General features: G+C 33.1%; 1 protein-coding gene across 1 annotated transcript in view; it reads right to left on the reverse strand.

The window, feature by feature from the left end:
* LOC110993503 (glutamate synthase [NADH], amyloplastic) overlaps window positions 1-16,592 on the reverse strand; it is a 54,448-nt gene continuing 37,856 nt past the window's right edge. The window contains exons 25-43 of the mRNA XM_045632412.1: window positions 16,299-16,408; window positions 15,522-15,655; window positions 14,773-14,958; window positions 14,008-14,156; window positions 13,175-13,311; window positions 12,253-12,379; window positions 11,382-11,530; window positions 10,831-10,972; window positions 9,729-9,965; window positions 8,913-9,178; window positions 7,796-7,932; window positions 7,167-7,250; window positions 6,247-6,437; window positions 5,600-5,809; window positions 4,353-4,478; window positions 3,951-4,039; window positions 2,841-3,011; window positions 2,465-2,551; window positions 1-2,220 (exon numbers count right to left, since the gene is read on the reverse strand). Coding sequence (XP_045488368.1) covers window positions 2,090-2,220; window positions 2,465-2,551; window positions 2,841-3,011; window positions 3,951-4,039; window positions 4,353-4,478; window positions 5,600-5,809; window positions 6,247-6,437; window positions 7,167-7,250; window positions 7,796-7,932; window positions 8,913-9,178; window positions 9,729-9,965; window positions 10,831-10,972; window positions 11,382-11,530; window positions 12,253-12,379; window positions 13,175-13,311; window positions 14,008-14,156; window positions 14,773-14,958; window positions 15,522-15,655; window positions 16,299-16,408 — 2,863 coding nt within the window. The 3' untranslated portion in view covers window positions 1-2,089. The remainder of the gene's footprint in view (window positions 2,221-2,464; window positions 2,552-2,840; window positions 3,012-3,950; window positions 4,040-4,352; window positions 4,479-5,599; window positions 5,810-6,246; window positions 6,438-7,166; window positions 7,251-7,795; window positions 7,933-8,912; window positions 9,179-9,728; window positions 9,966-10,830; window positions 10,973-11,381; window positions 11,531-12,252; window positions 12,380-13,174; window positions 13,312-14,007; window positions 14,157-14,772; window positions 14,959-15,521; window positions 15,656-16,298; window positions 16,409-16,592) is intronic.

Here is a 16,592-nt window from a genome sequence, read left to right on the forward strand (position 1 = left end):
TTACATTTAACTATTTATTTCAACACTACATTTATTATCTACGACACTCATTATTGTCAAACATTATATTATCTGTTGGACTATTTTGATTATACTTAATAAGCCAGAAACAGTTCTTCATATTATATTTACTAGTAAAGTGCCAAATCTATGAATGAAAAAGATATCTTTTGGCACATAAAAGACAAAACTATATTTTAATTAGTGCCTTGAATTTGTACTATAGATTGGAACGTTACATTAGTAAAATGCGAATATTTCAAGAAATATTAAATTTAAATGAATATGAATAAATGATTTGTGTTATAATTAAAAAAATAAAAATTAAACAAAAACTTTATTAAATAAAGGAACGATAACAAGAAACAATGTTGACGTCAATGCAAATAAAATTAACAATATTTCAAAAATAATTTCTATTATAATACACGATTATTGTAAAACTTATTAAACAAGATAATATGCAGTCCCTCAGTAGGAATATATTTTGTGCTATTTTTAATTAAAATCTAAATTTAGCATAGGAAACATACCACCTAAAAAAGTATCATAGACAAACTTTAAATTATTATTTCATATAAAATAATTTGATAGAATAATTAAAGTTAAAATAGAAACTGGTTTAAAATATTCTAACTTAAGGGACTGTGGCATAGGAACTGTCAAATAAATATTACAGGCGATAGATGTAGATGCAAGTTTAAGCGGGATACTTTCAGAGTGTAAACGTAAACTCGACTGCCAAAGTCCGGTTTGACAGCTGACAGGGGTTAGTTCAGACTCATCACGTCTATAAAAATGTTTGGTAAAACAAATTTAAAATCATAATTAAATATGTATTAACACAGTTATCGACATTTCAGAGAGGTCTATGAGAGTTGAAGTTACCTCTAAACCAGTGTTTCCCAACCTTTTTTGAGCCTTGCATTCTTGAATATATAATTTAATATCTAAAATTGAATTGCAAAAAAAATTAAATTTAAGAAACTTAAATGATTAAGAAACTTGAATGACCTTAGGCAGAAATTATTGGACATTGATAACGAAACTAAAACTACAATTATTTAAAAAAAAATCGAAAAGCCCCGTTGAACAATCATATTGCCCCTGTGGGGCGTGGGCCCCACGCTGGAAAACACTGCTCTACACCCTTTTTTTATCCAAGATGTCCCGAAACTTATTTATAATTAAGAGAAGTAGCCGTAGAAGTATTCTAGAAATCTGTTTAGAATGGATATGAAAATGAAATCCATTCGCAAGTTATATAGCACAACTATAATCTCTTTACTGTAAATCACAGATTACGATATCATAGCCACAATTTTTGGTGTCCTTTTGACTATTTTTTTTGTTTGACTCAATCGCACCGGTATCATAAAAAAACATATATTTTTTTTTAAATTTAATTTCCTAATTAAATAATATAATTGAATTTCATATTCTTTGTCCAAATCTGAGACACCCAAGTATATCATTATTGTATATTGTTTATATATCTAAATAGCTTTTGTATATATTTTCTAGAGTAAATAAGGGTTATCAATGATGACTAATATAAATACTGCTTTTCTAACGATTTAATTGTGAAGGAAGTATTGATTATTAAACGAAAAGTTTGTTTGATATACACTGGAGAGATCACAATTTATAATTTAGTTACCTAAAAGCGGAATGTATCAACTAAGTTGAGATTGGAAAAACTATTCGAGTTAGTTTTACCAACAAATAATCAAATTAAGGAGCTGTTTTTGAAACTAATTAATAATTGGTTAAATAAAATTAGTAATTCGTAATTGGTTCTGAATAAAAAATCTCTGCGTACCTATCTTTCTAAAATAAATTTATAATTAATATAATATAATGAAGTTTTCAATATTTTTTTAATTTACAAAGAAAATTGCAAGCAGCTCTCAAACTTGATTATCACATAAAACACATATTTAAAATCACTCAAAAATCGCAAGGTCATATCGTAACATTGATATTGACTACAAAAAATGTTTTAAAAATTCAGAAGATTTTTTTCTTTTTTACTGGAAAAGCTTTCTTTGGCGCCTTCTACAAAGTAAACGACATAATATGGAGTGGTTTAGTGGTCATGAACAACTCCGCCAGGTCCAGGTAGGTAAGATTGCCCCTGAAGGAACACGTCAACTGCCCGAGCTGCCTGTCTGCCCTCGGAAATTGCCCACACAACGAGCGACTGCCCTCGGCGACAATCTAAAAAGTTTCAAATTAAATTTCATATATCCTTGACGAATTCAGATACTCAGACAGATCTTACATGAAAGATAAAAAAAAACTATTGAAAGCATGAACAACTTTCTCAAGCAGCCACAATTTTTTTTACATATTTTTTTTCACTAAGAACCAATTAATATAATTAATTAAATTTAATATAATTCTACGAGTATACTTCCGACATATTCAGGCTAAAACTAAGATATATTAGTAATATACATACCACCAGCCGCGAATATATTACTGGCGGGCGTTTTGTAAATATTGTCCTTAGCTGTTTCTACGTTGCTACGGGCGTCCACCGGTATTTCTAAAATATTTGGAAATTTGTTATTTAATTTACTAACAAAAATGCTATGATGTTTGAAAAGTATTTGTTTGCGTTCCGGCTCGAAGGACCACCCATTGCCCTGAGTCAAATTATTTTAATCATACAAAATACTACTTATATCGGGTTATTTGTTATTGCCTAGACTATGCATATTGCTCAATACTTTGGTAATACACCAGATTAAATCATAGAATCATTTGGATATGAATCTAGAAATAAAATAATATAAAATTTAAAATAAAAATGTCAATCATGGAGTCAAACATACCAAGTTGGTTCGCCACATATCTCTCCGGTCCAAGGAAGCCCATAGCGAGGAGTACCAGCTCTGCCTTGTATACCTTGTTGGTTCCAGGGACCTCTTTCATGTCCCATCTGCCTCCTGCCCCACGGGTCCATTCCACTTCAACGGCAGATACTCCACAAACGTTGCCTTCACCTGAATATTTCATAACACTATAGACTAAACCTAAACCTATGTTTTTGCTTGGTTGACCGTTTCGAGTTTGTTGTGTCTACCTGCATTTTTGTTACTGTATTTGTTTTGTGAATTTTTGTATAGGTACTTTCTGTGCGTTCTAGTAATAATTATTTAGTCTTGTAATGTTTTTCTCAGTAAGCGAATTTTTTAATTCATATGAGAAATAAAGTTATTCTAACCGTAAATCATTCAAATCTGGCCCCTATTTGTTTATAGCACAGAGGGGCAAACAACTACGTGACGCCCACAAAGGGCAGTCATTGCTGCCCATGGACAATTTTATTCGTTGCGACGCCGGCCTTCGGGGGAGTTGGTGTTATCACCCAAACAAGAGTTTAATTATAGGACAAACTACTACATAATATATGCTTTAGTAATTTTTATTATTATATATTATTAAAAACGTTTTATTCATAGTTTTGCTCGGGGTGTATAAAGACTATTTCCAGATTTCTGTGTTTCATAATACTTTTTCTTAATAGGCAAGTAGGTGATCAGCCTTTGTCGATTCTCTACCTCCTCTTTCTTCACAATGTTCCGTCACCGTAACCAGGAATTTGCGCACGTACGTTTTATTACAAAAATGTCGGTGCAGTTAACAGTACCACAAATATACTAAGCACATTAAATAAATTTACCAAAAAACAATTAGTTTAACAGACTTGTTAAAAAGTCATAAATAGTTCATATTATAAGACTTTTTTTTAAATTTTTACTCCTTTAGAATGCTACATTGTTCCTGCGTAACATAGCCTATATAGGCCAAAATGTAAAACATAACAGCTATACGAGCTGGGGAGAACCGCGATATTCTAAATAATATGTAATCAAGCTGAAAGTAAGGTATTAAAAAATATTTAGGATTTTTTTTGAATTAAAAATTCATAAAAAGCTTACCATCATCAAGGAACTCTTTTGTCAATGTGGAGAATTTCCTGGGGTCGTTTCCGAACTTAACTTTGACCTCTTCGTGTCCATAATCAACCCTAAATAGAAATGGACAGAATATTTAACGATAAGTGATATTTAACTTTATATTTAACGATTTATAACGATCATATATAAATATTTAATTTAAAAGCCAGGAAATATAAATGATTAATTATTGCACAATTTTGGAAAAGTATTAAGACAAGATTGTTTTTATTTCGAGCTCATTTAGTATGGAAATGCAAAAAATTATTTTTACAAAATGTAAATGATAAAAAAATTGTATGAGACAAAATCCAAACGAAACGAACACAAGTCGTGTTCTTTAGTAAGAACCTTAGAATATTTTAAGCAAAATAGAAACCGTACCTGAAAACTCTAGGCCATTGCGGCCAGGGATTATCTTGTCCTCGAGTAGTCTTGGGTTCTGGAAGAATCTCAAATGTCGTGATTGATTTGGCGCCTTGGCGGAGAGATGTGGCGATACAGTCGCAACTATAACAAAAGGTGTATTTAAAAAAAAATCGTGAAGAAAACAATTTTGCGAACTAATAATTTGCAACGCGTCAGAAAAAAAAAACAATTTAATTCATTCTAAAGTATTTAAAAACTATAAATTGTTTACTCAATTATTTTCAATCATAAAACTCCTTTATTTTTAAAATTATTAAAAAATCTGTTCCTTATGTGTTAAGCTCATCTCACGGATGCTTTTTAGAAATCTTTCAAGGCAATTCGTTAATTCTGACTCCGTACGATTCCTCTACCATCTTTTCTCACTAACATCTTTAAAAACTCTTCATTATGTTGAAGACAATAGACAAGACTTAACCATATCCAATCCTACTTAATCGTGACTTTTATAATTCTTGTATTTTTACTTTGTATTGCATCGATTCAAAAATCTGAGAGATTAGTTTTTTGGTATTATTTTAGATTAAGATTCTATAATTTTTAACTACATATTTATTGTTTAGTTTGATTCCTAACAAGAGTTGCCTGGAAGAGATCGCTGGTTACCGATAATGTTACCCGTTGCATCCCTTACAAAACAAATAACATAAAACAAAAAAAAATTGTGTTATGTTATTTGTTTTGTTTTTCAAGTGTAAATAAATAATGTGATAACAAAAGAGGTATTTTAGGTATTTTGGTACTGCTGCGACATCAAATCCAATGCGACGGAACTTCTTTCCACAGACTAGTCGAAAATTTGTTTATGGTACGCATAGATTAGTGAGGCTAAACATTAGTATGTGAAATTTAACTACTACTTTTAATTTTTGCTACTTTTAACTTTTACTTTTAATTTACTGTTTGCCAAAAAAAGGTAAGAGAAATCAACAAAAAAATCTCTCTGTTAATAACATGCTTTTGAAGGTGAACTGAGTAGCAAAATCACTATACGGAACATCTTAATTATTATAAATTCAGGTAATTTCTCAAATTTTTTGTTAAGTATATTTTCATCTCAAGTGCCTTATTTTAACTAATTAAATTAAATTAATTAGTGCATAAGGTCAAAATCTAATATTTAATTATCGCTGTTACATAACCATAACATTCTTTTACATGTTTTTTTTATATTTTTATTTATTTATTATTATTGTACTCACCCAGTATCACCACCTCCAATAACCAGTACATTCTTGTCCTTAGCGGAGATGTATTGTGTGCTTTTGGCGTGATGCTGCGTGGGTCCAGCCTGTTTCTTCTGCCAACCCTCGAGGAACTCCATAGCGAAGTGGATACCGTTAAGTTGCCGGCCCTTTAGCGGCAGGTCCCGGGGCCAAGTCGCACCCATGCATAGGACTACCGCGTTGTACCTTTAAAAAACATAAATAATTTTATATTCATATACATAATAAAAAGTACAGGAATAATTTCATTTTGATTTGGATATTTTTTATAGAACAGGCTCATCTGATGTTAAGTGATACCACCGCCCATAGACTCTCAATGCCAGGGGCTCCCGAGTGCGTTGCCGGCCTTTTAAGAATTGGTACGCTCTTTTTTTCACTTAGGACTCGAATTGGTTCGGAAATATTAAATAAATAATAAATTAACTTAATAATAGAAAATAACTGTGTAATTAATAAATTACACCCTTCTTTAAGTGGGGAATATACCTATTCATTCAAGGGAAATTAGGAACATATACCCTATATATATGCTTGGAAGTCTTTAATATCCAATTCCAACAATATCATAACCTTTTTCCGAAGTTGGTTAAAAGTCAGAAGGAAGTAAGGAATCAACTCACTCGTTCGCGAGATCAGCAGCGGAGATGTCCTTCCCAACATCCACATTGCACTTGAAGGAGATGCCTTCAGCAGCCATCAGTTTGATTCTTCTCGCGACCACATCTTTGCCGAGTTTCATACTGGGGATACCATATTGGAGTAACCCACCTGGACGATCGTTACGCTCAAATACGCTTACAGTGTACCCCGCCTGGAAAAAAAATTTCAGTGACCTAATAAATAAGGTGTTTCTTTTGGGGGGGAAGAAAGAGAGACAAGAGGAGAATTTTAAATCCTGGCGAAGAATCGTACAGTGGGAATAGAAAAATGGATGGTAGAATGAAATTTATAGTTTTTAATTTTTTTTTATTAATTAAATTATTATTCAAATATTAAGAAATAAGCTTGATATTCTATTTATTTTAAATAAGACAGTGGTGTGAGTGTTAAGCCCAGGTAGGTAAAAAATATATCCATAAAATAAAGACTATATTTGGGTACGCACGAGAGCGTGCACGTCTTGTTGAGCAAAAATGGTGCACGGCCGTACTTCGACGTACGTACGTACGACTTACTACTTAGACGAACTTCTAAATCAAAATCCATTTATTTAGTTAAATCACATGTTTACTTTAAATAGTCAACTCTAGCGCCAGCATACAGGATAAAGAACCTCGGGTTAGTATTTTGGATCGTCTTTAGTTATTTCCCAAATTAGGTGTATATGATTATACCTATCTATCGAGTTTTTTACGGATTAGGACAATAAAGCTACAAAATAACATACACAGCAGTATTAACTAATTGAATTTGGAAAAATTCATTTTTATGTTTCAGAAATTTTTGAGGGTAGATGTAATGCTAAGTATATGTAGAGTGTATCATTGTATGAAAGAGATAGCCAAATGATTTCGAGGCTTTAGGCGGCTGTCCGGCTTACCTTATTAAGTTGATGCGCACATGCCAACCCGGCTGGTCCGGAACCAACAACTGCCACAGTCTTGCCATTACGATTCGTTGGAATCTGGAATAATTAAATAGATAAATAACTTTAAATAGCTATAGTCCCTCGTCATTTTTAAACGGTCAAACAGCCGATAAGGCTGGTGTTCTACGGTCGATGCTTGTTGTCCCAGTTGGGGGAAATACGACTATTCAAACATGTCAATGTTTAGTACTTTTTCAGATTAAGTGAATATTTTATATTTTTTAGACAGCTTTTTTTACAAATAAAGAGGACAGGAGAGGAAATTAGATGGTTTGGCCATTTAGAACGGAAGAATGAGTCGCTTACATATAGAATAAACAAGATTTGAATGAAGTCGAATTGAGTAGGCCTTGTCAGACATACTGGACCAACCCTAGTACGTTCTAAAGAAGGGACAAGTTAAAACTACTTAAAACGTACAAGCAGGAATGGTGATCGTCATGAAAGTAGACAAACCAAGGTACGGTTCTAAGGTAGCAAGTGAAGATCCGTCTCTCTTACCGCAACGAAATCTCAAAGTATTATTTCTATCGAGGTACGACCTCGATATATAATAATTTTATGATACAATTAATAATTACCTCGGGTTGTATCCACCCGTTGTCAAAAGCGTGGTCGATGATAGCGCACTCGATGTTCTTGATGGTAACTGGTGGTTCCGATATACCCAGGACACAGGCGCCCTCGCATGGCGCCGGGCAGACGCGACCCGTGAACTCTAAAATAAAAATGAATATATGTAATTTAAGGAGTCATGATCGCCTAGCCACTTAAGAATGCTTCAACACCAAGGTCGGTTAGAATTACGCAATATGCAGAAGGTAAATCGGACCGGGATATCTTAATCCTAAAAGGGTGTAAAGTTAAGAAGGTGATCACAAAACTGCTAGACACAAACTCAAATTCATTAAGTGGTAACTAAGTACACTTATGAAACCAATATGAAGATAAATAAACTAAGAAATATATAGAAAACTAGGAAATGTATAATGTTAATTAAATCTATAAAACTGCCATGTAAGAACGTCAACAGAAAAGATGTTTAAGTGATTCTAAATTTATATTTACTGCCAGTTCGCAAGTCAAGGGCATAGAGCGGCCAAGAACTGGCAAGAAACTCTCCGCCACTCTTTTTAATGGCCATGGTTTGAGTAATATAAATTGTTTGTAAGGCAACCCTGGAGCAAATAAATTCAAAAAATTTGGATCATTTAAGTATTCGTCATACTTATTCAAAAGCTTTATCAATTTTACGTTTAACGAGAGCTTTGAATTTATTCAGTGATAATTCTCTGTTAAATTAGAGAATTATCTCTGAATAAATTCTTTACTTTCACCTCCTATAACTCCTCCTCCTACTTTCAACTACTAATTACTTAATAGAACTGTAACAAATATCCATAATATCACATTTAATTTAATTTTTACATATAAATATTTCTCAAGAGTTAGCAATATTTTCGTGTATACAACCTTTCTAAAATATGACACAGACTGAGACAGTAGAACTAAGAACAGTGATAAAGGCTTATAAATAATTAAATTTTATGAATTTGGCAGAAAAAACTAAATAAAAGCTGTAATTTTCATCTACCAATCCCGATTTTTGATAGCGTTGTTAGTATTGCCAAAATTCACTAGAAAATAATTATATCTAAACACGATAATGAATAATTAATTAAATAATAAATCACTTACCAGGGAAATTATTAGTCTGTAGCAAATGCGCCAACGCCTGCTTCCAATCCGCTCTATATATCAGATCGTTCCACTTGGGTATGATGTTGCCCAGGGGACATCCATGCTGACTCTGACAGAAGGGCACCCCGCACTCCATACAACGCGCAGCTTGCACTCGAAGACCGCGACGCACGTGAGAGAAGTTGTATATCTCGTCCCAATCGCGTAAACGCTTTTCTGCAGGACGGTACATCGAAGTCTCGCGAGGGTATTTTATGAATCCTCTGAAATATTTATATATATATGTATAGCATACTTAAACTTCGTATGAAGAGCTATATTAGAGTATTTATTCTTAAAGCTTTTCCATAATTAAGGTCAACGAGGTGATCACAAAAGTTTTAATATCTTTGATGTATGTAATCAGTATGTTATAAATGTTAAGCATACTAAATTTTTTTTATGAAAATATTTTTGACAGCTTTTCTTGAAGGTTTTACTTTAACAATTTAATGAGAAATTTTTAAAGTTATACATAAGGGATCAAAGGCCATACTACTGTTCAGGACAAATAAAGAAATACTTTTTAATGGACCAAAGAATGGTCGTATGCGACTAAAATCGACTAAATTAAAATCAACAATCGACTAAAATTGAAACAGTATTCAATAATAATCACATTTTGTAATATGTGACAGTATTCGAAAAAATCAAAATCAATAAAAAGAAAAAATCTTTTTATAATACAGTAGAATTATACAGTAGTATATTTTTATTTAAATAAAAGTTTTATGTTTGTTTCAAAATAAGAGTGGCTTTGTAAACGAGACTTACCTAGTCTTATCGATTATCTTCTCCAAATTCTTCTTGTCTTTCTCAATATCTCTTACAGCCTCCTCAATATCGACGAGACCGTTTTCCTCCATCTTCCCATTTGCCTCGACCTTGGGCGGCGAAGGCTGCTTCAGAGCGATTTGTTTCAGCGCCCTCTGGTATTCGTAGGGGAAAACTTTGACAAACTTGTGCGCTGGTTCCGGCCAAGTGTCTAGGAATTCTTTGGCAATTATCGATCTGGAAATGTTAAATTAGTTTTAGCACGTAGAATTAGGTATTTTTATATTAATCTGCATTATATTTATAATAAAGTATTTCCGAACCAATTCGACTTAGGGTCCTTCAAGAAAAGAGCGTACTAATTCTTAAAAGTTCGGCAACGCACTCGCGAGCCCTCTGGCATTGAGAGTGTCAATGGGCGGCGGTATCACTTAACATCAGGTGAGCCTTCTGCCCGTTTGCCCCCGGTTCTATAAAAAAAAATAGTGTGCGCGCTATCCAGTGAAACATATATTTTTTTGTTGTCTATTGACATATAAGTATATGTTATGTTACCTTCCACATTGGGTTCATGTTTTCATTTATTTAAAAGTCCAAAGATATTATACCTCCTAACACAACAAACTCACAAACTGTACACACACAGACAAACATCAAAACTGAAAATTAATAATGACTTAAACCTCATTAATAGCGTAATACACACAATTTCGGTAAGTAGGTGGTAGATAATGTATATATATCTATATTTTTATAAGTATTCTTAGTTAAATAGTAAGAAAGAGATAGCATATTCACGATGTAATCTTTAACTTCTCTGTTCAGGCTTCATCAAAATAGCTTCAGTAGATTTTAAATTTATTGTTATTTATTTTTATGATATTTTTTTGTATGTATATACAGAAGACATACATTTATATACATAAAAATATCAATATTAGGTTTTCTATAAAATAACAATTAATCTAGATGATAAGAAAAACTGCACAATTCGAGCTTCAAAAGAAAAGAAGAAAAGAGAGAAAGAAAGATATAAAAGAGTTTACGCCTGGACAGTATTTGACACTTTATTTGCATTATCAGAAAAAGTTTATACACATACCCAGTATACTCCACAAATTCTTCCAGCAATGTCCTCACTACATCCAGGTCATCCTGTTTCTCCAAGGGCAGCAGTTCCACCATTTCTGGATTGCATTTTCCCTTGAAGGAGCCGTCGATGTCGTAGACATACGCAATACCACCTAAAAATAACATGAAATTTTTACAAATCGAGATTATTGCACAAACCGAGTTATATCATAAATTCGCGCTTATTAGGCCTGAAGATATATAACAGTTAAGTAAGTTAGTTATGTATAACAAAAGCAATTATACTAGGGATATAGTCAGATTTTTTATTTCGAACAAAATAAGTCACCATTACAGATTACTTCAAAGCGACATACACAAACACAAACAATATATTAAAATATTTACAAACTTACTATTTCTTACATTTTATTTAATTTTTTTGAATGAGAGCGTACCAATTCATAAAAGGCCGGCAACGCAATCGCGAGTATTCTGGCATTGAGAGTGTCCATGGGCGGCGCTATCACTTAAGTCCTGCCCGTTTGCCCCCAGTTCTATAAAAAAATAGTAACTACGTACCGCTCATTCCAGCAGCGAAGTTCCGCCCAGTGAGACCCAACACCAGGACGGTTCCTCCTGTCATGTATTCACATCCATGGTCTCCTACTCCCTCCACGACGGCGACGCATCCAGAATTACGTACGCAGAAACGTTCCGATGCTATACCCCTGAAATATATTTTTTCATAATCATTTTTATTTCTTGATCACGTTCTTCGAGTTTATGGTTAGATTGCCTTAATCTGTCATATCAGATTTATTTTTACATAATTCAATAAAATATTCAGTATTTAAAATTTTCTACCCTAATCATAAAAGTAATTAAATTTCGCTATATACCAAACTAAATCTTTGATTGGCGACCGGTACCGTCGCCCATGGTCTCTCTCAATGCCAAAATGCATGAATCTTATCGTCTCAAATCTAAATTTTCGTGTTTGATATTTTAACCTTTATGTTAATAATTCTTATATTTATTTTGCAATATTAAAAAAATTAAAGTTGTCACCCAAGTAAAATAAACAAATATATACTACTAGTTAATTTATAAATTGGGATAATATATAAATTGAGGTTCCGCGGGTAATGCTGATACATTGTAACGCGAGTCACGTGTTATTCCAGGTAATTATAAAATACTAATTGCTAGTATCTCAGAGAGGTCGCTCGGTGAAGCAAAGCAGACGTCTCCTGGGAACGTCTGAACTTCTGGAAGGAGCTAGGTTGTCGTAATTATCCAGGACTTTACGCGCAACGACCTAACGAGCTTCTAAGTAAAAAAAGAGTCCACAATAGACACACACCATGGACACCAGGCTCTATATACGGCTACGTACAAGAAAACTAAAATTAACGTATACGTAACGTCATAAACAAATATTAGGGTTTACCTGAAATAAGCCCGTCCCGAGGTGGCGCCGTACAAACACACATTTCCAACGATCACGTTCACATGAGACTCGAATGGGGAGCACTTTGGTGGGTAGATAATAACTTTGCCCCCGCATAATCCTTTGCCTGTAAAAATACATTTTTGATAAATTATTAATTAGGTGAGGCAAGGTAGAAAATAAATCGCATTTACATTTTTCATAATAGTTATAAATGTACTAGCGGACGCGATAGACGTTTTCCTACAATTTCAAGCGATTCGGGTATTAAATAAAGTAGGAATGTTCCGCATACCGCGCCATCTGCAGGGCTGATATGCAAATTTGAACCATCCAGGGTGCCACCCAAACGCATAAAAAATTAATTCAGACACACATGGACATGTGTTAAACTATTTAAATTATAAATTGATTGATATTATGTGTAATGTGGTGTAACTGTATAAATAAGAAAATGATTTTGGCTCACTTAAAATATTCATGTATAAGCTTCTTGTAAATTAGCCTCAACGGAAAAAAAACACCGTGACAAAGCAAGCGAAACGGAAAAATTTAAAATTATGTAAAATAATTATAAGTTAATAATAATTCATAGCTTCAATCCGTTGAAAAAGTATTTTCTTTAAATGTGTAAAAGTTATGTTAATAAAAGACAATACTATAAGCCTCAATATATTAGGTAATAGGTGGAGATAATATATATCTGTAAAAAATAGTTTTTTTTACATACACGGGTTGCCTGTAAGACATCGCCTGTTAGTGATAAGACCGCCCATTTCTTAATAATTTATGCAACCTGTTTTTTACAAATATCTTTAAGATAACGAGGTGTAAATAAATAAATATTTGCTAGATGCAGATACGATATTTTTAAGTCACTCTCATATATCTGTTCTCCAGAGAATTAGACAAATGAACTCACCGACATAGTCGTTAGAATCTCCTTCTAAAGTGACAGTCACTCCTTTGCAAAGGAAAGCGCAGAAACTCTGACCAGCTGAACCGGTCAGCGATATATTTATTGAAGAACCTTCAGGTAGACTGTTCTCTCCGTATTTCCTGTTAATTTTTCCAGTATTAACTCATTATGACAAAACCAATTTTCAAATAAATAATATTTATAGGTGAAACGTGTGACAGGGCATTGACGATACGCCGGGTTAAACAACGGCAATTTTTGATCGCCGCCCGACAATTGCCAGAAAGCTCGATTGCGTTGCCGGCTTTTTTCAAAATTAGTACATTCTTATCTTTAAAGACCCTACATCGAATTGGTTGGGAATTATGTCAGTAGGCAACTGGTTACAATAAAAATTTAAAGATGTTTTTAGTTTTCACAAGAAATTCTACCATATATCTTCACAGATATCTTTTCGTAATCGAGATACATATGTAAGTAAAGAAAGAATTATTTTTCTTTTAGATTATTAATTCTGTCATGTGTCAAAACTGACGTTTCAGTAAGATTAACAGTTATTTTAGTCTGTGGAAAAAGATTGTTGGTTTTTAAAGAAGAATTTTGGTTACAAACTCTAAATATTGTTTCTATGATTAATACATGTAATTGACAAATTATTCAATATTTTACTTGTCTTAACGTTTGATGTTTTTTTACCTTGAAGGTTAGATAAAACAATTAATAATTATTTCAACAGCATATTACATTTGATTCATCATACATATAAATAAATACTACTTGTATTGTATGTACCACCTACTACTATAGGTAAACTACTTATAATAAAAAAATCTTACATCGCAATATGGTACGAAAGAGTGGACGTAAATGCCCGATCTTCGTTGGTGATTCTCAAACTGATATCGACATGCTTCTCAGTACCTTCCAAAATACCAGCGCATTGTTGGATCACCTGGTTATCTAGACGCTTTTCCAACTGGAAGTCCTGGAATCATCAATATATATTACGTATACAGTATATTTTTTTTAAATTAATAGAAATATTTCATAGAAAAAATATATATTAAAAGCAAAAAGTTAAAGAATATTGAAAAAACACACAATCTCACACATAAACATAAATATCACAACAGAAATGGATAAACTAATCTCAAAACCTACTACTGCTTTGTTTAAGAATGAAATAAAGCAACTGTTAATGTCTTAACTCTATTATTATGCGTTTTGTTGTCATTTTTTTTTCTTTTTTGTATCATATGGTTGTATAAGTGTAACCTATTGTGGATGCGTCCAGTGTGACATGCGAGACGAGGGGTAAAATATATCGCTACACCGCAACGAAATAATTGCGTTGCGGCGGCGCACCGCACCGTTACCGCATCGTCTAGCCGCGATCTAAGGGCGGAAACTCAGTCCACCAACTCATAGTGGAAACTTCCTTCAGTTGTGTTGTTTTGCCGCAGTTTGACAATCTATGGAGTATTACGGAGGGAGTGGAAAAATTGTTGAATTTGCGCTCCCTAACTGCCCCTATGTACCTCAAAGATAAAAGCCAAGAGGCTGATTGCAGGTGGAAAAAAAAAGTTTTGTTAAAAAAATACCTGAGACTTAGATCCTCCGATGATATTAACCCCTGGTCGCATGTGTAAGGCATTCTTCAGTATCAGACTCAGGTTCAGAGCTCTGGCTTTGTGGTTGTCGTTGTTCTCACGTACTTTGAGTAGGTCCGTTCGACCGATCAGCTCCTGGAAGCGACGTACTCCCACGGCCGCCATGTGTTCACGAACCTGGAAATTGTAGATGATATAATCTGGAAAAATTATATGGACCGCAAATGTAAGTAAAAACTAATATCTATCTAACTACTAAACCGATTTTGATGAAATGGACGTGTTTACTAAGTAGGAACATACCTTTAATAGGAATCATCTGGATATTTTTTGGCCCGAATTCTAGAAACTGTCAACCATATTATTTTGAAGTAGGATAAAATATATTATAATTTAATATTTTTTAACGAATATATGTAAAAGTATGCATTTCAAATATACTGTGTAAAATCACGAGCATGTTGCATGCGTTAATTTTTTAAATCTATAGAAATTTTTGTTTCGAATGAATTTTAATCTTTATAGCGTCCATATATTGTCGGATGTAAACTAAAACCTATTAACGAAAAGGATGATTAAATATTTAAAAAAATTGTCGTATGTTTTATCAAAAGCGAAATATATCATATGGCGCCCCAAAAAAAATAACGAACATGAATTTTACCGTACCTGTACGTACGAAATTACGTACAGACATTTTGCATTACATTTGTTAAGATTCAAAAAGCAAATATAATCACCTCTTCAGCCAACATGAATAGATAGTTGATGACATGCTCCGGTTTGCCAGCGAACTTCTTCCTCAGCACCGGATCCTGAGTGGCGATTCCGACGGGACATGTGTTCAAGTGGCATTTACGCATCATCGTACATCCTTAAAATATTATAAATTCAAACCAGGTTAAAAAAATAACAGCTATTTAATTAAATAACATTTATTTAAACAAATATGGTTTCTTTGTTTATCGAATTTGTGTCATGAGGTAGAAAGAAAAACAAGAAACTTATTTGTTAACGCATATATCGTTTTTAATCAGGCAAAAGCAGACATATATTTAATTCTAAATGTTCCTGGGGGTAATTCTATATGGGGTGACTATTTTTGACATTGATTGCATTATGTGAACCGTTTTTGAGTTATCATATTCCTTCAAAATAACAACAACAAATGCAACAAAATATAGATATATTAAAACAATAATTAACGTTCCAAATGTAAAAAATACAATTTTTTTACTGAATGTCTGTCAATTTCTTAAAAATAAAGGAACCGCTATGAAACTTGGCTGGTTGGTCATAAAACAGATACATAAAACGGGAATGCGTCGAATTACCTATAATATTGACTTTAATATATGATGCCAATTGAAATTGATAAGCTACCTCAAATAGTATTAACACTAAAAATTATCCTATGATGATCATATCTTGTAACAGTCTCAACTACTAAGGCAAGGCAAGGAAAACATTAAATCTTTTTAACTGTGCACTTTGTGTAAAAACTGAAATCTTCATACCAAGCGCAATGAGAGGTGCTGTACTGAAGCCAAACTCATCAGCACCGAGGAGAGCTGCCACCATCACGTCAAATCCAGTACGGATCTGGCCATCAGCTTGTACGACAACTCTAAAGAAAAAAAACAGCGATTACAAAGATCTGTTCTAGTGAGAGTAGGTTAGTATGAAGAACTAATTTTAGCTTTAAAAACATCGTATATAAAACTTTAAAAGTTTTCTATAAGGGTCTGTTTCACAATGTCCGGATAAGTTCCAAATAAACTATTTATTACTTATTGGTAGGATAAACACTG

Source organism: Pieris rapae, chromosome 19 (genome assembly GCF_905147795.1).
Source record: "Pieris rapae chromosome 19, ilPieRapa1.1, whole genome shotgun sequence".
NCBI classification, from domain to species: Eukaryota; Metazoa; Arthropoda; class Insecta; order Lepidoptera; family Pieridae; genus Pieris; species Pieris rapae.